The sequence below is a fragment of the Rhamphochromis longiceps genome, linkage group LG23 (genome assembly GCF_057381845.1).
Source record: "Rhamphochromis longiceps isolate RC_006_pf linkage group LG23, R_longiceps_female_GT1.1, whole genome shotgun sequence".
NCBI classification, from domain to species: domain Eukaryota; kingdom Metazoa; phylum Chordata; class Actinopteri; order Cichliformes; family Cichlidae; genus Rhamphochromis; species Rhamphochromis longiceps.
The window spans coordinates 1,901,191-1,921,654 of record NC_140578.1 but is presented as its reverse complement, the minus strand read 5'-3'; the positions used below and the strand labels follow the sequence as shown (position 1 = coordinate 1,921,654).

Below are 20,464 nucleotides of genomic sequence, written 5' to 3'. Positions count from 1 at the left end.
ACTTTTATGGCAATTGTAAAAATGAGGACTTACAGCTCCTTTCCTGTGCTGCCACAGTACTGATTCTCATCTTTGTGTGAAGCAGAGCAGAGTGAGGCTGCACCCTCAGAGCAAAGACAGCGACATTAACCAATGACCCAGAACAGGCTCTGGCACATGCAGTACACACTGCAAAAGGCTCCTGGATGCTTTTTCCTGCCACTGGCATACGTAATATTGCATTTTCCTGCCAAGACACGGAATGAACTGAAGTGGATGGGTGCTAAAGCTGTACAGCACTGTGCCAAGTCTGAGCCAATCTGTTTACTTTTTGCTAAGAAAATGGGAAACAGGTTCAGAAATCTATTGAAACGTGTAAACATATATGGAACTACAGTATATAAGGCAAAAAACCCACAGAGTTTATACAATAGGAATATTTCTGCAGGACATTCAAGCTTTTGGGTGATGGCTCCCTTTGGTGGATTTCTGTCAATATGACCCCACGCGGCTCTGAGGAGACCAGTCTATGGCTGACAGTGTTTTTCTATCCAGGTGAGCTTTTACTGCACTGGGCGAGTGTTTGGGATCATTGTCATGCTGAAAAATAGAGCTGCAGCCAAACAGATGCTTTCCAGGTGTTACTGCATCCAAATCTGACAGTTCCATTAATTTTGGCAGCCCTCAATAGCTCTACCATTACAGATCGCTACAGACACAAATTTGGATTCACGACTCCAGAAGACCCGTCGCCAACGATCTTTAGTCCAGTTTCTGTGCCATCTTCAGATCGTCTTCTTGACACCCACAGAGAGACTTCAGCAAACAGTAGATGGGTCAGATGCATGTTTGTCTGTTTCTAAAGGACAGGACTTTCTGTTCGTCTGCTGCAGACACGTTTTTAGTCCTGCACTTCATTTATTTTTAAGGACACACTGCACACCATGCTGAGATATGCCAAGTTTCCACACAAACCTCTTTGGGAATCCCCTTGTTGGTGGAAAAATGCCTGTCAAAATGTCTCATCTTTAGCATTATTTCTAGACCCGTGTAGACTTGTGTATTATATGCAGACAAAACACTGACCTGTGAATCATTTGAACCATTTAACAAAACAAAAAGAAAACACCCGTGTTAACTGGCTTAAAACATAAAACCAGAAATTTGCTGGAAAAGGTCAGGTGCAAAGACCGGACAGAAAAAGCAGCTAATGTTCCAGGTGAGGACAGTAATCAATACAGTCTCCAATCAATCTCCAAAAGCTGTTAACAAAGAACTAAATATGTCCTTGAATTAGCTCCTAAACTCCATCCTGTGTAAGAGTCATCTTTCATTGAGCTGGAAACAAGACAGAGCAGCAGATGAGCAGGCTAAGGAGTGCTACAACAGGAAAGCTTTTAAAGACATTAAACGGCAGCCGAGGCTCGGGCCAATCCACTCAGACAGCACCTCGCTGCCCTCTCGCTTTCCGACTCTGCAGGGGAACAGATCTGCTGCAGCTAATGTTGTTCAGCTCTACTCACGACAGCCAGGCCATCCAAGAAAAGCTAATACAGGAACTGTGTCACAAGTCCAATCTTTGTCCTAGTTACTGATTCACATCTGGAGCTGTGATTTGCTTTGCCAAGGAGGTGTGAGCACATTATTCATCCACCTGACAGGAACCTATTTTGTTAATACTCCACCAACAATCACGTTTTGTAGAATTTAAACACGTGACACAGAAAAGGGAGCACGCAACAGCCCGCCTCGTTAAACAATCTTTAACCTGCAAGCTCCCCAGTACAATATCTGCGTTATTCCCATTTGTGTCCAGGTGAGAAAAGAGCAGGTAATCGTGCAGTGAATTTACAATGAGCGACCGCCATGTGCTCTACTCAGGAGCAGCTGACGCAAGCAGCCTCCTGCTGTGAGACGCGTGTGAGGGGAGGACATTCAGACAATGACTCGACCTCCTTCTCAACAATTTCCAGAAGTTTTGGGAAAAAGAAAACAAAAAGACAAAACTGAATATGCAAATGTTTTCAGTGAATGTTAGCAGCATCTATAGTATGTGTTTGAATTCATATCCTTAAATAAAATAAAGATAATAATTAAGGAAATTTGGGGATTCCAGTCGTGCAGTTTTGCAGTATCGTCAAATTTAACCGAACAAAAAGGACAAAAGTCTGAAAGTTAAATGCTTTGTCCACAAATCTGCCATTAAACCCGCTCTTAAAGTTTTACGATGCCGTTTCCACCCTGTATAAACGAAACAGTCTGACAGCTCAGCTGCTACTGTCACAACACAGCAAAGTGTGCAGACCAAACCCGTTACTGAAAGCTGGGCAATGGCAGCGAGGCCCAGCAGGGCTATCAGAGGCACGAACGGGAGGGACCGCACCTCACACCAGCAAGCTTCAGGTCAGCCACTCGCACGCGCTGCAAATATTAGAGGAAAACCCACAAACTTTCCCACACAGAACAGAAATCACTGCAAAATCTAACGGCTAAAAATAAGATCCCCAAATGCTGCTGCCAAATAAAGACGAGTTTCCACACATGTAGCAGCGGTGCACAGTTCCACACACAGCGGAGATCACCTCACATCCAGCAAAAGGAACCGATACTAGAAAAACATATTTACAAAGGAGGGTATGTGTTGGTAGAATTTTCCACAGGATACAGCTCGTCTCACGAACGCTAAAGTACCTGCTGCGGATCGACCGATGTGTACAGGAGAGACTAAGTGAAAAGTTGGGAAAACAGATGAATTCAATAATATGATTAATTTGATGCCACACATTATTTTTCCCTCCTGTTATCCTTCAAAATGCAGGAAAATCTTTGCAAGCTTCTTTACAGTATCCTGCTGATTGCACAACATCATTATATCACTGTAACTGAGTTTTTCAATGAATCCCTCCCCACATGCACCGAGCAGCTGCTGAATGGTTGTGTATTTGACTCTCCGGGGATGTGGCCAACTTTAAGTGGTTTCCAAACTACTTTTAAGCTCGATTCTTGTGGTTTTAACCGTTTTTCCTTATCTAACAATCAGGAAAATGAAAGAACTGGATGTGCAAGGATTTTGTGCCGAACCCAAAACAACAACGCTTACGTTGTCCCTTAAGGAGACCAGGATACTATCCACATGAACAACTATACAAAAAACAAAAAAAAAGCAATTCTGTGACTTGATGAGTCCGGCCCCGCGGACCGGAAAACCGCTCCAGCTGAGTATATAAACAAAGTTACGGTCACCTAAACTGTAAACAATGCCATTCACAGACAAGTAGACACACGACAGATGGTGCATGTGCAGTTACAACCAACACAGACAAATATCATGTCCAGTTTTGTACTTTTAACCCAAGGACTTCATGTTAAACCGTCAGTGACGTCTGCTTATGACGCTCAGCACTTCTTCGTTATGCTGCTGCTCCTTTTTCCCCGTGTTAATTATTCAGCCCACTTCTTTCTCCTCCTGCTATCCTCAGACATGCTATGAGACGACTGGTCACATGTCTGAGCAAGAAGGCTGATGCTAGACTACAAGCTGCCAATACTCTGACCCTGTAGCTCCCCCGGCGTGGTGCAGAAATCTTCTGAATGGTTACTTAATCGAAGGTGGATTGGTGGGAAAGTACTCTGTACTTTGCTCATTTAATGAAGATTAGAAGAAGATGAGCGTTGGCGACTTTTCAACCTGACACAAACACCGGTTTCATTCCTGAAATAACAGAGAGGTCGAAATGAAGATAAAGCTGTGAACAAAACGTATAACAAAAGGACAGAGCTGACAGTGCAGGTGATGCTGAGGTGAGGGAGGGCCCAGGAGAGACAGAACAAGACGGAGAACACACAGAGGTCTCTCATCCCGGACGTGTGCTGCCCGACTGGGAGAGAGAAGACAGATAGCTTTAGCAGATAACAGAAGGCCAGCAAAGAGCAAAGAGGGGAAATGAGGAAAAGGGCTCTCACAGGCAGCTATGATGCACCGCCGGGGGAGAGAGGCTGATGAATAATGGATGTTTCTCTAAATAGAAGGAGCGCAGAGCCGCACTCCAGGCTAGCACAGTGGACTGTGAGCTCAGAACTATAATTTAACCTGTAATATGGACTGTGCAGTAGCAGCGTGCAGCTTAGAAATGAGCAGTTTTGACTGCAGGGATAAAAGGAAAAGCATCGCTCTGAATATAAGTTCTAATCTCAGTTTCTCGCTCGTTTCTTTACACCGGCGCACCATCCATGACCAGGAAACGCACACACTGGCCCATTGAGATGCTGCTGCCAGTCCTGTGAGACCGACTGCATAACACTCTTACTCCAGGATCGTTTTACAGCAACACAGAAACTAGTCCTGCCCGACATCCTCTTGATATCTCAGCTAACAGCTGATGCAAAATCTCATGTTCGGTGCCAATTTTTTGCTCGTCCTGCCAGCGGAGACACATGAGACACTTCAGTCCTCCGCTGGGTATTTGGAAAGCAGATGTGTCTTGCATCAACTTTTCATTGTTTTCACTCAAACAAAAAGACGACCGTGGGAGGATTCGCTGCTTTCAAATCGACAGGTTTAACTCGAACGGCAGAAACCTTCGGTGTCTCACTGTCGCTGAACGCGCAGAAATTTCCCTCTTTGACTGATGATTGATTTGCTCTCATTAGAATATAATTTGCATCTCCTGCTCACACACTCAGTTAACTCAGATAAAAATAAATGCATCTTGACTGACAAACATCAGCTGCAGAAAAGCACCAGATTAAATAAAGACAATGATATTTGAGCCATTATTCACTGATGAATACATCCGCATGCGAGTTACTGTCCCGAGGGAGACAAAACGACGTCTCCACAGCGAACCAGCAACACCAGTAACATAAACATCCCTTTCTAAAATAACACAGCGAGTTTGTGCAAACATCTGAGGACTGTGCATACGAACGTTACCTCATCGCGGACAGTGACTAAACAGTCGTAGTCTGAACTGTCCTTGAACCTCGACTGCAAACCCTTTCTACCATGCACCACGGAGCGCACTGCTCCACCCTGACCGTACATCCCAGAAGACAAACAGACGACGCCTCCTTGCGATCCTTTCGCCCCGGGCTAGCATGCATGCTGACGTCGTGGTTTTCTCCTTACCCTTGCGTTTGTAGAACCACAGCATACAGCTTCGGAACACAGACATAGGAGAGGGCATGGAGGAGGTGAGAAGGGCGGGGGGCCCATGGACTGTGGCTGGTGACCCTCAAGGAAGGAGGTGAAAGGGGATGCTGGTAGTGAAGTGTGCAGGGATTTGGTGGTGGCGAAACAGACACAAATGGACAAATGGAAGGGCGGAAATGAACCAAAGTTAGAGGAGGTTAGTTAAAGACCTGGCGGAGCGACAGGGTAAAAAAGGTGTCTGCGGTGTACTGAACAGGATGGGTCCCTGTCAAAAGGAGGAAGGGGCTGACAGGACGCGAGGGAGGGGGGCGATGCTGTAGGTGGGAGCCAATCCTGTCCCTACGGAGCGACCGGCTGTTAGAAAGCGAGCGACGGCAGCAGCGGTGCGGCGAAAGGCGAGCAGCAGGAGCAGCAGCAAGAAGAGACCTGAGCTCAGCAGTATCCCCTTATTATTCCCAGTGGCTCAACTGCAGAGACACATAAGCAGCAATCTTCCTCTTCAGCTGCAGTGGAGACAGCTGAAGGGAAAAAGAAGTCTTAATTGCTTCTTCTGCTCCAAAGGAATCTGTTTAGCTCGCAGTGGAACAAATCTTGTTTACCGAAATATGTCAGTCCAACTTCAGAGCTCGAAGAGGAAGAGAGAAACAGCTCAGACGCTTGCAGCATGCTTTGAGATTGTGTAGATGCCAGTGTGTGCGTGTCTGCTGGCAGTAGAGCAAACCAATCCAAGACGTTAAAAGGCAGGAAGGGGAGAGAGAGGGAGTGAGAGAGCAAATGGACAGCATGGCTGAATGCAAAGCATTCACAGAGGACTACATAGAGGAGAAGAGGGGGGCTGTAAGAGAGCAGAATTAACCGGGGGGACGCCTCACCTTGGAAATGGAAAGTCTTCTGGTCCACAGTGATGGTGAATGTGCTGTCGTCCTCGTCATCGATGCCGATCACAGCTCCCTGGGCAAACAGAAAGAGAGGAGGGGAGAGAGAGAACGGGAAAAGCAGGCAGTCAGACAGGGACACGTCATACTCCACTTTCCATTTCGATCTTCGTGCCCTCAACATGTCCCCAACTGGCTCTCATTTATTAATCAACCCTAGTCATTCTCAGCAGCTCACCCTCTTCTCTTCAAAAGCTCAATTTCCTGTTGCCTCGTCATCTTTTTCCTCAAAAACTAAAATAAATCACCGTCTCTCTCTCTCTCTCTCTCTCTCTCTCTCTCTCTCTCGCAGACACACAAAAATGAGTGCAGTCTTTTGGAACATGGTAGAGAAGAAGGGAGGGGAGGAGGTGGGATTTGGGAGAGTGAAGGAGGAGGAAGGCAGGGAAGGGTGGAGAGAGAGAAAAAGTACACCAGGGAGCAGCAGCCAAAAAGGAAATAAGGAACTGCAGAGGAACGGCCTGCTGGCTGGCTGGGGCATTAGCTCCTAGCAACAGAAACAGGGCGTGTGACTCAGAGGTTGCTTACACAGCAAATCTCTGTAAGGGGTGGATAAAACAGCTGTAAAATCTGTTTGTTGACCCCTGAAAAACTCTGTTTTTTACATTTTTATTTTATACAACCTCTATAAAGTCTGTGCCATTGCTTTGAACTGACTTTCAGGGACACGTCTCTGTTCTGAGGGCTTCTGGATTGTACAGTATCCAAAGGAGCTTGCGAAGAAAAGCGTCTGGACTTCTTTAAGTTGCTTGAAAACGTTTCACCTCTCATCCGAGAAGCTTCTTCAGTTCTAAGGTCAAATGGTGGAGAGTCCCAGATATAAACCCAGTGGGAGTTTCCCCCCACAGAGGGACAAAAGGACCCACTGATGATCCTCTAATCGCCTGAGCCAAGGTGTGAAACTGGGTGTGGGTCCCAATCAGCCAGAGTTTCGGGTGAGCTCATTGTGAAACCTGGCCCCACCTTATCATGCGAATTCCTGAGGTCAGATGACTCTCCACCATTTGACCTTAGAACTGAAGAAGCTTCTCGGATGAGAGGTGAAACGTCTTCAAGCAACTTAAAGAAGTCCAGACGCTTTTCTTTGCAAGCTCCTTCGACTACAATGACCTGGATGACTGAGAACCTTCACAGACATTGTACAGTATCTTGTGATGTGTTGTAAACCTGTAATATTACAGGTAAATTAATATTAATTTGTCTTATATTAAAAACTAAATAGTTAAAAAACAGGTCACTGACAAGAGATTCATATTTGTATGCACGTGTCTGGAAACGCATAATGAAACGGATACAGACACCCAGCCCTTATCAAATGTGACAGATGATACCTGCAACCCTAAGTGCAGCAAAACTGCATTGCATGCACCAGCCACTTTATTAGGTACACCTGTAATTGCCAAGAGCAGCTCAAAGCATTTGACAGTGTAGCTATGATGAAGACAGCCTGCTGACGTTCAAACCGAGCATCAAAATGAAAGAGGATTTAAACTACTTTGAATGTGTCACGATTGTTGTTGCCAGATGGGCTGTCTGAGTATTTCAGAAGCTGCTTATCTGCTGGGACTTTCTCACACATCCAGAGTTTACAGAGAATGGTCTGAAAAATAGAAAATGGGTAAAAAGTATTCAGGAGAGTGTCTGTGATCGTCAAACCGTGAAAGAGATGGGCTGCAGCAGCAGAGACCACACCAGGCGCTGCTCCACACCTCTTTATTTTTGATTTCTCAGTTAACATAAGCTTAATATTGTAATAATGGACTACACAGCACTAGGAAAACAATTTCAGTGGACAAGATGTTTTTCTGAAAGTGGTCTAAATAATTTAGAGAAGTGCTCCCTTCATGGCATGTTCTTCATACCATCAACAATAGCAACTCAATGCAGAACAGCTACCAAAACCTGATTTTCATAGAGGTCGATTATCTCTTAATACAGCTCCATCCTCACTGTGGACGACCTTGGACACTGATGTTCCTCTAAAAACATGAAGGCAACAACTTCTCTGGCATAACTCAAATGTGCTGCTTGAAGTAGTTGGAAGTTTGCGAGCAAATCTTCATTTGGCCTGGAAACCAATCATTTGTTGGTCTATAAAAAGCTCTTCATGAACCAGGTGATCTCAACATTTATCACTGATTAAAGAAAATAAGAACAATGGCAGGTTTCTTGGCATTAATGTGGGCAGGCTAACAAACAGTCAGAGCTCTGCTGAGCTGACTATTCCTTCAACTTAAACGAGTAATTAATTAATGTATTTACAAATAATTTTAACCATTAAAGAAACATTTACATCCATACGGATTAAATACAGCAACTTTAGTAACTGCTGATATTAAAACCAACCTTTCCAAACCGACTTCAATAATTTCTTACGCATCGACATGTTCGTTAGAATCCCTGCAAGCCCATCGAGAGGTTTTATCACACGTTAATGCTACCACGTCAAAGACGATTGATTTACTGACAGGCTACGTCCCACACACTTTTAATGCAGCTGTATTTATACCACTAAGCCACTAAAAGAGAGCAGTAGAGTTATCAGACTATATTTGGCTGTAAAAATCATATAAACATGTTGCCTAGTGAGATACTCATGCTCAGGATGGCGTGACAGCCTCCAGTAACAGTGTATAAAATCATGGAGTCATTTTTGATCAGATCCTTCAACGCGTATATTAAACAAACATGTAGCATTGCTTTCTTCAACAGTAAAATATCTCTAAAATTAAAAAAGCCATCTCAGAGTGATGCTGAAAAACTAGTTGATGCATTCATTTCTTCAACAGTAACTCCTACAATTCATTTTTATCAGGTTGTTCTAAAACATCCTACAAAAGCCTTCGGTGAGTCCGAAGCGCTGTAGCAAGAGTGCTGACAGGCACAAGAAAGACAGACCATATTTCTCTCACACTCACTTTTCTTTATTGCTTCCCAGTTAAATTTAAGTTTCCTCCCATACAAAGATAAGACCCTATCATATCTTACAGTATCATATCAGCCTAACAGAGCACTTCACTCTCAGAATGAATGCTGACTTGTTGTTCTTAAGACTTGAACAGGATTTCCAGTAATGCATCGACAGATGTTCATATACCACTGTAGCATATCCTGAACATGCGTCTTCTATCTTGTCTCCCATGTTGTCCTTTCTCTTTTCTTCTTCCTCTCACCCCCACCGGTCAGATGGATGCCCCTCCCTGAGCCTGGGTCTACCACAGGCTTCTTCCTCTCTTCCTTTGTTGTCTGACTGTTGGGCTTTTCTCCCAAATACTGCAAACTCTTTACACTGCTGTATAAAGAGCCTTTAGGTAACCATTGTTGTGATATAAATAAACCTGTATTGAATTAAAATCTCCAAGCACCATTACCTGCACCCTGCTGAATCAGCAAGGTGTAACTAATGAAGTGGCCAGTGAATTTTATAGACATGGAAAACTCCACCATCATATAGTTCCTGTTAAACCAAATATATAAACATACTGTGTGAAAGTGTAGTAAACATCAGTAAACACAAAACTGGACGCAACATCCAGCCTAGCCAGAGAGGCTGTCTGACAGTGTTTAGATTTAATAACATGTTGGTTGTGATATTAAAACTACACAGCGTTGCTCAAGGGTTAATAACACGCAGCCACAACAATGACTTTGTTGACAAGAGTTTAATTAATTTAATGACGTAAATGTACTAAACTGCAGTCACCACTGGGTTTGGACAGGGCGTTTTTCACAGGTAGTGAACGACTGACATGGTGCTTCTCTTTATAAAAATAGCACCGGCGATTGTCTGACAATTGAGGACGTTGTGGAGTGAGAGGGTATTGACCAAATAATCAATCAGGATAATGCAACCCAGTCATGAAGTGTGTTGACAGCATTAGCACAGTTCAGGATGGGGATGCACTCTCCTACATCCTGTCTGATTAAAATGTTTGAAACAAACGACATCATGTATGTTGACTGCTATTTCATTATCACAGAATAATGTTGACTTTCACTGCAAAACCACTGAATATTCAATTGAAGGAAAATGCCCTGCAACCAGTATAACGCTACATCGGAGGATATGACTTTGCTGCTATTTAAGACGGGTCAAAGCAGAGTGACTCGTTAAGAGTTTGTTCAGGGTTTTAATCTGATAGTTTTCTACAATCTCATTTGCCATTACTGCATGAATACATACGAGTACATGAAACTGGATCCTCTGTACAGATAGTTTCAGAAGATACTTCCTCTTTTCGGTCCTACCTGGCTAAAATAGTGAGTGCTTATTTTTAAAATAATCAACTTTCTCCTATTTTTTAAGTCAACCAGCCAACTGAAAACACAAGAAACTTAATATGTTGATGTGCAGCTTCCAGGAAGTCTAAAGGTTAGAAGTGTATAAAATGGCTACGTAGATACGGACAACAAGGCCAGACTAAGAAGCTCTGTTTTGGTCACATCAACAATCTCCTCCCTCGTCTCGAGTGTGCAAACTTTACTTCAACTCAACCTTTGATCCCAGTCATGTTAGAACATACAGTGAATTCACAAACCAAGGACAAACAGGTTTACTTTCAAACGCAGCAAACCAGCACGATGAGCAAAAAGCAACCAGACACTTTCTTTTAACCTTTTTATTGGTCAACAGACATAGTTCTGCTTTTTATCCTTCATGTCTTTAGACATTCACAATTATAAAAAGAAAGCTCATTCTTCCAAGGCTCCCTTGTTATGAAGAAGAAACAAACACACAAGTATGACAACTGCTGCTATCTAGTGGACAGCAGCCAAAACTGAAAGTCCTCAGAAAAGGAGAAGTGCTTTACTGGAACGTAGCAGCAGATTTATGAGTATGTGAAACTCGTCAAACTACGTCAACAAACAGAGACCCGTCAAACCAAATCATGTCAGATAGAGCAGGGCGATATGGCCAAAAATATTTATCACGATATATATTTGAAAATTTGCAATAACGATATAACTGACGATATAATTGATGCGAGACAAAATACAACTCCACAACATTACTAGCGCAAACAGACAACCTTCCATTTATTTTCACTTAAACAAGAAGCTAGTTTTTATGTACATTAAAGCTTTATAAAAATGTAACAGTGCAAATGCAAATTCCTTGCTGAAAGTTTAACCAAAAGGCATTTCCAGTAGAAATAGGCTGACATATACTGAGCATAACCATGTATAATATCCACTGAAGTTAAAAAGAGGTGCTTTGCAACATTAAACTGCAGTGTGCAGTACGTATTTTTCGGACCATAAGGTGCATGGGATTATAAGGCACATTAAGCGAAACAAAGCAGTCAGATAAATCAAACTTTATTAAACTCATTCTTCTTGCTTCCTCCACTTCTGTACCATTGATTCATTAATGTTGAATTCTCTGGCAGCTGCTCTATTCCCATGTTGTTGCAGTATATTAATGACTAACCTCGTATTGTGGATGGATTATCTCAGTTGTTCTCCTGACTGAAGATTGGTCCTTTTACAGCATCCTGCCATGCGATTACATTTGTCTCTAACCATGAGGAACCTTAACGTTAACTTTTATAAGTGGAAAAGTGTTAGTGTTCGTCCTTCAGCTTCACTGTTTATGTTATGCTAACATAGCTGTGTCGCTAGCGATCACGTAGCACATCATTATATACCAGCTAGCCCAACTTCAGTAACCCTACAAACGTCACTGCTGTTTAGTTTCCTGTCTTCATTTATGTTGGAAGTGATAGCAGAGCTGTACGTTTGATTTTTTTCAGAAATCTCTCAGTCAGAACATGCAATATCATGCTTAGGTAACTAGCGAAACTAGCGAGCTAACTTCCGCTAGCTTCCTGCTAGCTTCTAACTCCGTTAAATGTAATACATTTTGTTTTCATGGATGCCTGGAAGTTAAACTTTATAGTTACACCTGGTAAAGCAGCAACGCTGATCGTTTTTATTAAAGATGAAAGAATTTAGACAGTTTTTAACTCTCAGTGATGCTGCAGTTTTCGTTTGACCTGAAGAATACGGAGTTTAGGACCCAGATTACTCCCAGATTTAAGGGCATCTTAGTCCGACGGCCGCTTGCATGTTCTGCAAAAAAATGTGCTTTGTCGTGTATCTGACAGACAAACACCAAACCAGTTCCACATCACGGAAGTTGCACCATTTTTACAAACCAATTCTGGTTCATCTGTTTCACTCAACAATCGGCCATGTGCGTATGAAAACAAAGGCACTGCGCATGCGTGTTTTACTCATATTCTATCGCGATATTTCATTTTCCTATCGTTGCCTAACATTATACCGGTATTACCGTGAACGGTATAATATGGCCCAGCCCTAATGTCAGATAACCAGAAACAAAGGTAAAGCAGGTAAGCAAGGACGCACAGGATACATTTAAGGAAAACTATCACGAAGGGTTCGAGGCTCTTACCCTGAGTCGTACGCAGCCTCTTCTGGATCCTCGCATCATCTTGTCTTTTGACTGTGAATCAATAAAACAAACAGTCAGGGATCAAAACATTTAAAGTATGAGAACATGATGTGCATTTAAATGCAAGCACATTTTTACATGTTTATGTTCGGAAATTTCAATAATTCCAACAACTTTCAAAAGTCCAGAAGTTCCAAAAGTCTTATTATAAGAAAATAGAGAAGATTTCTCCTAAAATAATAAAAGTAAATGGCAGAAAATGTGACTGATGTCGTGGCTTAATAATTCATGTTAACCATATTTTTAGAGTTACTTTAAAAAAGTTTCTTACTTTTTGTTGAAATGAATAACACTCAGAATAAATTTGGACATGAGCAAAACAGGGATGCAAATACAGGCAGAAGTAGAGGTGTCTGTAGCTCAGGAGGGAGTGCAGGTCATTTACTAATTGATCTGACTGCTCCAGTCTGCGTGCCAAATACCCTCGGGCAAGACACCAACCCCGAGTTGCTCTCCGATATATCCATCAGAGCATAAATGTGTGTGAATGTTAGACAGAAAGCACTGTAGTAGAAAAAGCATAGAAAAAAAATCGTGTGCTTGTGAATGAGGCATGTTGCAAAAAGTGCTCAGGTAGAGTATAAAAGCGCTAAATCAAAGCCAGTACACACACTCACCCTGCGCATGAATGTCAAATACATACATACACTCTCTCTGATCTTGGAATAAGTTGGGCTGAAGGTTCTACAGTGTGTGTCTGATAACTTCTCCTGAGTGATCACGATACACTAAACTGGAGATTTCTCTTTACCAGGATAAAAAATACATTTTTTGACACTCACTGGATGAACCGACATTCAGAACAATAGCAAAGTCAGCTCTGGAAATCACTTGAGCCATTTGTAGACAACTGCAGATTCCAAGATCATCATTTTAAAAAACTATATAAATACAAATTATTCAGTTCTGTCAGCACTTCACTAACCTACGGAAGAAGACCCTGTCACCCTCAGATGAGTGACGCTTGCTCAGGATGTTCAAGAACCATGAAGATTCAAGCCATGAAGTGTAAAAGCGCTGACCAAGAAGTCGACACCTTCGAGCTCAACTGAAATTGTCAGTGGCCCACACGGACAAACCAAATGGTGTCTAGAGAAACGTTTTATGACCGAATGAAGAAAAAGAAAATTGAGCTGTTTGGATGCAATGGTCATTATTTTTGCCACTATTACAGATTTATTTTTGTAGACTAAAGGTCAAGCTTTCAAACCTAAGAACATTGTACCAACTGTCAAGCATGGTGGTGGTAGCCCCAATATGTATTCAAATTCTGCAGAGTTAAAAAATATCCAGCCACAATTATGCCAGAAGCTTATTGATGGTTACCAAAAGTGTCTGGTGAAGGTGCAACTCACCAAGAAACATCTAACCAAATAATAGTCGGGTTGTATGTATATATTCGAGCCGCTATGTGTATTTTTGGCCCAGTGTGGATTAGAAAATCCTAGATAAATTCAAGTTCTTGTATTTTAAAGTTCTTAAAGAAATAAGTTGTGTGTAAACTCCTGATCACAACTGTAGCGGATATATTGGACAGAGAATCAACAAACTAGGGCTGCTCAATTAATCGAATTTTAATCACGATTACGATCTGGGCTTTCAACGATCATTAAAAATGACTGAGCCGATTATTAGCCCCTCCCTCCCTCATGCTTTACTCTTGCGCTGCTCCGTGTGGTAAATCGAGCGCACCTCTCTGCATTTCGAACACGCATCACAACAATTAAGAGGACCCGAGGGAAGCTCGGAAAGCTAAGCAGAAGTTATTTGGACAGGAGAGTGACTGCCTTGGTTGAAAAAAGAGGTAAAAAAAAAACTTCAGTGGTGTGGAAACATTATGGGTTCGCGGAGTCAGACGTGGATCAAGTAGACACAGTGTGTAAACTTTGCTACGGTGTCGTAGCTGCACCACAGAGCAACACTGCAAAGTTCACTAAACATAGATGTTTACATTTTTCATTTATTTCTTATATTGCAAACATTTGCACTGTTATCAGTATTTGCACACTATTTTATATTATTTTTTAAAGTCATTATTCAATACATTGTTATTATTAACCCTTTAAAGCCAGTCAGAGCAGCATGCTCTGTTTTGTGTAACTATTTTTAAATCCCTGTAGAACCTGAACCATGTAAGCTAGCGCAATAATTTGTTTTGCATCTTTGTTTTACATCTTATGCCATCAGCTTGTCCTAAGTCACGGTTTGCTTCCACATAAAGCTTTGCAAAAATTGCATAAAAAGCGCTTGCAGGAACAAAAACATAATATTCCAGAAAAACTTTGCCGATCTGATCAGCTGTTCTTAACACTTCCCACATTGAAAAAGACGTCAACGTGAACTGTCGCATTTCCTGCCCGAAACCGGAAGTGACGTCATTTTCGCGGAAAATGTAGTTTTTTACTTGTAGGCCTTAAAAGCCTATACTGGTGTTTTTATAAGTCATGTTTGACTTTTCTGAATAGATTCCGTGATGCTTAGAACTCGAATTGCACTGCTAGAAATAGTTTATTTTGATGCACATGCTGTTTTCTTTGCAAATTTGCATCATAGGATTGTTTTTTGTTTTTCCTGCAGTATATATAAAAATTGGTGTATCTCCAAAATAAAACTATGAAGATACTCAAAATAAATTTCCTGTTGTTGTAAACTATTTTTTGCAACTTTTTTGTATTTAAAGTTTTGAGGGATAAACCTCTTAAATTTCTCCAAGTAGAAATATATGTAAAAAAAACCAAAAACGATTTTCAATTTTTTTTGTAGTTTATTGCGCTTTTTTGCAATTAATGTAGTTACTATGGACTTAATGCAGACATATTATTAAAATTTGGGCTATAACAGTTGTATTGATGTATAGCAACTTGAAATGCTCCCACAAATGGCACTACAACATGTAAAAAAATAATATAAGCTCTGGCGGACTTGGTTCTATGGTAGGTCTTAAAGGGTTAAATAAATATCGTCAAATAATCGTGATCTCAATTTCAGTGAAAATAATCGTGATTATCATTTTTGCCATAATCGAGCAGCCCTACAACAAACTGATCAAAGACCCACAAGACAACACACATGCCATCAATACAATGTTGGACCGCCAATCAGGATTATTTGAGATCCTGTTGGCAGATTCTTCTCACACCTCCTCCTATCATGGTGACGACTATAATTCAGCACACTAACTGCAGTCACGGTTACCTGACAGCTCAGGTTACTGTGTTCATCCCTTCAGAATAACACTGTCAATCGCTCTCCATGTGAACAAGAGTACATTGATTTCTTTTTCACTCTGTCAGAGGAATGGACGGCACTCGCTCTTCCCTACAGCTTGTTTCACCGGTTATAACTTTTGCCTGGTTTACAGTCCACATTATATACTGCTCAAACACCCGGTGAGGTTAACTAACCAGCAGCCACTCTCTACCTTTGCAGTGTAGCTTTATGGCTTTAAGGAAACTAGTGAACGCTGTTCGCTTGGTTAACTATCAGAACAAAGGTCGCCTCTCACGCATCCACACACATTTCTCTCTTCATTTCCCCTGACAGTTTAAACGATCCATAACTATCTCTACGTGAATACTGTGGGGTTTTAGCGTGTAGCTGTGCTAGCTAGCCGCAATTGCAGAAGCATGGGCAAAAAATGCTATCACCCGATTGGTCAGTTAGCATTCGAAAGCCTCTGCTATTGGCCAACGTACGCATCCGTCACCAACAGAGACTCGCCTCGCTTTGCCAGCTGAGACTCCCAACTCCTGACAAACACAAGGCCCTTCTCCCACTTCTGCTGACGACCAGCCGCAACTTCCACAGTCTAACCTCCTGAGCAAGACATGCTGACAATCGCAGCCGAGATGAACGTACCGTGTAGTACGACAGCAGGCCGGCATTGTAGTCCAGAACAAACCAGCGATACTGCCAGCCTTTCATGACGTTGGTCCACTTGCTGAGCGGCCCCTCCATGATGGACGCCATCTTTACAACAGGCTCTGGGCGGGGAGGAGTCGGATATGGTGTGGGGTAGGCGTCATGGTATGAGGAAGATTATCGTTCTGATGATGATGATGACGCTCATCACATTCAGCATTCAGTGAAAATAAAGTAAGAGTAGTCACTTGACCAGGAGATCATGCTCTGACACAAAACGACTAAAACTATAAATAAATAAATAATCATCCAAGTAAAAGTCGTTTCCAGTGATTTTGATAAAGATGTTGTTATTATATTATTGAATCTTACCTTTTTTTTTTTATATCCACAAACGTGTGAATTACCGGAGTTCATTTTAAGTGTCTGCTATGCTGTCCTAGTTTCATCAATTATTTTTTTTACAGAAAAAGTCAAATACACTACAGATGCTATGTTTGCTTTGACAGTGCTGATGGAGAACAGTAGAGAGAGTTGCAGGACATGTATGATGGTTGTAATACAACAGGGATTGGATCTGAGTCCCTTCTTGGTTGCCATGGTGATGGACAGGCCAGACCAGGGGCGCATCCAGAATTTTTTCATAGGGGTGGCCATATGGGGGCCACTTAAAATATTGGGGTGGCACACCAAAAACAGAACGGTGCATGGGTGCTGCAGAAGGGTGGGGGTGACAATGGGAATCGTGAGGGGCATACAAAAAGCCCCTGGGTCAGACAGGAGTCTCTGTGGACTATGGTGTGTGCAGACAACGTTAGTAAGGGTAGGGAGTAGGTGGCAGAGAGCCTAGAGAGGTGGAGGCATGCTCTGGAGAGAAGAGAGAATAAAGTCAGTGTGAGTGAGATAGAAGACGTGTGTGAATGAGAGGGAGAAAGGCTGAACGATAAACATGGAAAGAGTAGAGGTAGTGAAGCTCGATGAGTTTATACACCTGGAGTCAGCCATCCAAACCAAAGGACGGTGTACAAGAGAGTTGATAGAGACAGGGCCTGCTGCTTGACAGTAAAGATTTTCAACTTGAATATTTTATTGATCTGTATCCAATGTGTAATTTTAAGTGTTCCTTAAGCTTTTGAGCAGCATATTTTACACAGAAAGATTTAATTCAAATCAAGTCAGTTTTATTTATGTAGTGCCAAATCACAACAAGAGTTCTCTCGAGGCGCTTTGTGTTGTAAGGTATAGACCCTAAGATAAAAAAGAGAAAACCCCAAATAACAAATGGCCCTCATATTAGCAACACTTGGCTAACATCGTCTGTTCCACTTGAAATTTACTGCAAATAAACCACAAACCAAACAATATTCATCAATATCTTTATTATTTACAATAGGCTTAACACTGATAAGCAAAACTTCACAGTAATATAATGTGAGCTTTAAATAAAAAAAACAAAACACAAAATATATATTTTGTACAATAAAAAAGTTAATGTTAACATCTGCCATTTTTCATCCCTGTTTAGTTTCACATATTTCATTACGGTGTGTCTGTGTGTTGATTTTACATTGCACTCATACAACTGAAGACGCGGCCTTTGGTATATTGATACGTACGCACGTTCTCCAGAGCTGTACTCCACAACAGGGAGACATGAGAAGACAAAATAAACAGATCTACAGGATCAATGCAGTCAAAAAACATAAATAAAGTCAATGTAAAGGACTGAGGATGAGCAAAAATGTTGTGGTCAGGCTTAAATATTAAACAGCATTGGTCTTGAGATCAGGCTTGTGAGTTGGTACGAAATCAGTTCGCTGACAATCAACAATTGAATCCTTAAAAAATAAAATAAATAAAACTGTTTGGAAAAGAAATGCGTGATTTCAGGATTTTTTCTTTCACCATCTAAAAAGGCGTATCACACAAAGTAAAGAGGAACTAAGGCCAATCTGGTGCTAGTCAGTTCTAAAGGTTTTAGACTGAAGTGTGATCAGATCAGGCAGATTTGTGTGACCGGACTAACAGCGCTAACAGCGCTAACAGCCACAAATAAACCCCATTAGTTACAGATTTTCCAAATAGAATCCGACTGATACAATTGTTGATCCAATATTCTTTCTTTCAGACACACAGAACTAAAAATATTTCCTTAGCATTTATTGGGGTAATCTGTTCATGTATTTATTTATGCTGTGTTGCCAACATGAAATTCGCAGAGCACCCTCTGGTGGACAAGATATAGAATATCAACATTCATAACGTGGTTGAAGGGTGTTTCTCACATCTCTTCTAAATTTTAATGCATTTATTACAAATGCTGACACCAACTGGCAAATATCCAATATGGCCAAACAGCACATGTTGGCATCGGGCCGTTAACCTCCAAATGACAGAAACCGGCAGTGCAGTGACAGGATTATAACGATGTCATTGAAATCGAAACATACGCATGAGTTTTAATGAGGGACTTGAACATTCTGTGAGTCCTCGCAGTGGACAAATTGTTTCACAAAAAGGCACCAAGAATTGTGAAGAAAGGTGGCATTTTTCATTTCATGTTATTTTAAATGCACAAAAATCAGCTCGTCTAAAAGCATCCTGTTTGGCAAAAAAGGGCAATTTTACTGACGCACAATAAGAAGAAAAATTAAAGGATGAAATGCACCACAAAAAAAAAAGACATGCCATTGAAAGGCATTAAAAGTGTTACGGACTTGCAGCAGTGTTTACAATTTTACATGTACAGAGCATGTGTCAATGAACCAATGAGATCGAGGCTGTATCCAGTGTACATAAATATGAGAACCAAAGAAAGGAAACAAACAAAAAGGAAAATAATACAAGTTGTGTATGTGCTGTACACAATTCTGCTTGTGCTCAAAAAACAGAGCAGATATCTCTGGACTTATTTAGTGTGATCGAAACAAAGTATGGGCCAGTAAGTTAAATGGAAAAAAGAATATGGCACCTTAAGGGATTAAAGAGACACGCAGTTGAACATTCAACCAGGTTGAGAACAGAAGAATACATTCATAAAGCAGATAATCAGATCTGGGTGGATGGGCCTTGAAATACATCTCTTCAGTCAGAAACATTGTTTTTTATGCTGTGACCACAGATAAATCTTTTGATTGCTGGATATGAAAGAAGTCAAATATTTACATAGCTTTTCTTTTAAAATAGGTCTGTGCTTTAAAAAAACCCCAAACAACAATAATTTAAAATTCAAGTTCATACATAGACATTCTAAAAAGCATTTTTCTGTGAACCAAATAATGTACAAATTGCTCATGTGCTGAAGACATACTGCAGTTAGTTGAGAGATCAGTACTGTGTGATTAGTGTGAAGTAGGTCTCTGCATTTCGCAGCGTTCTTACACTGAAGAATGAGGCACTGAGGCCATGACTAGGCTACAGGGAATCCAGCACTGTCCACACTCGCAAGGACACTTATAAAAACACTGTCCCAGTTCACCTGCTCGTGTGCTACCCTGTGCTCTATCTTTCCTCACTCCACGTGTTTCAGCTCCATCGTGCAAAACAACGAAGCAGCGTGCGAGGATAACTGGACACGAATAATGAAATGCTTTAAGGGGCTGGGGAGATTCCCCATTCTTGTGGCACTACGTTAAGGTGTGGACATCAGTCACAGAAGCAAAGACAAATTCTGTGTTCGTTCATTATGTGTCAGTGCTGTGGGGAATATCTGTGAAATGCACACGTTTACTTTTGTAGGCAATCGCTAAAACTTTTATTATGATTAGGTGGACATGTGGAAATTTCACGGTTACTATTGAAAAAAACAAAACAAAAGCAACCAGACTTTAACCCCACACAAGGGACAAAGCAGGTGTGGGTGTTATTTATAACCTTTTTACACTTGTCCAACTGGCCTATGAGAACACCCCCCACCACCCCTCGTACCTCGAAGGAGTTCACATGAATGTAGTTTCCGAAATGGCTCACGATCACTTGGTTCTCCAGACACAGAGGAAAACGGTACACTTACATATTTGTAAAACAATTCTTGAGTTTAAATTGAGGGGAAGCAGAGTG

The 20,464-nt window shown here is 41.6% G+C and overlaps 1 protein-coding gene across 2 annotated transcripts in view; it reads right to left on the bottom strand.

The window, feature by feature from the left end:
* Nucleotides 1-16,555, bottom strand: part of osbpl9 (oxysterol binding protein-like 9) — a 46,060-nt gene extending 29,505 nt beyond the window's left edge. Inside the window, exons 1-3 of one of the 2 annotated variants that reach the window (XM_085399349.1) lie at nucleotides 16,403-16,555; nucleotides 12,485-12,535; nucleotides 6,004-6,082 (exon numbers count right to left, since the gene is read on the bottom strand). In XM_085399349.1, the coding sequence (XP_085255475.1) occupies nucleotides 6,004-6,082; nucleotides 12,485-12,535; nucleotides 16,403-16,513 (241 nt within the window). In that variant the 5' untranslated portion in view covers nucleotides 16,514-16,555. The remainder of the gene's footprint in view (nucleotides 1-6,003; nucleotides 6,083-12,484; nucleotides 12,536-16,402) is intronic. The other variant, XM_085399348.1, reaches the window with a different exon arrangement.
* Nucleotides 16,556-20,464: the final 3,909 nt, after the last annotated feature.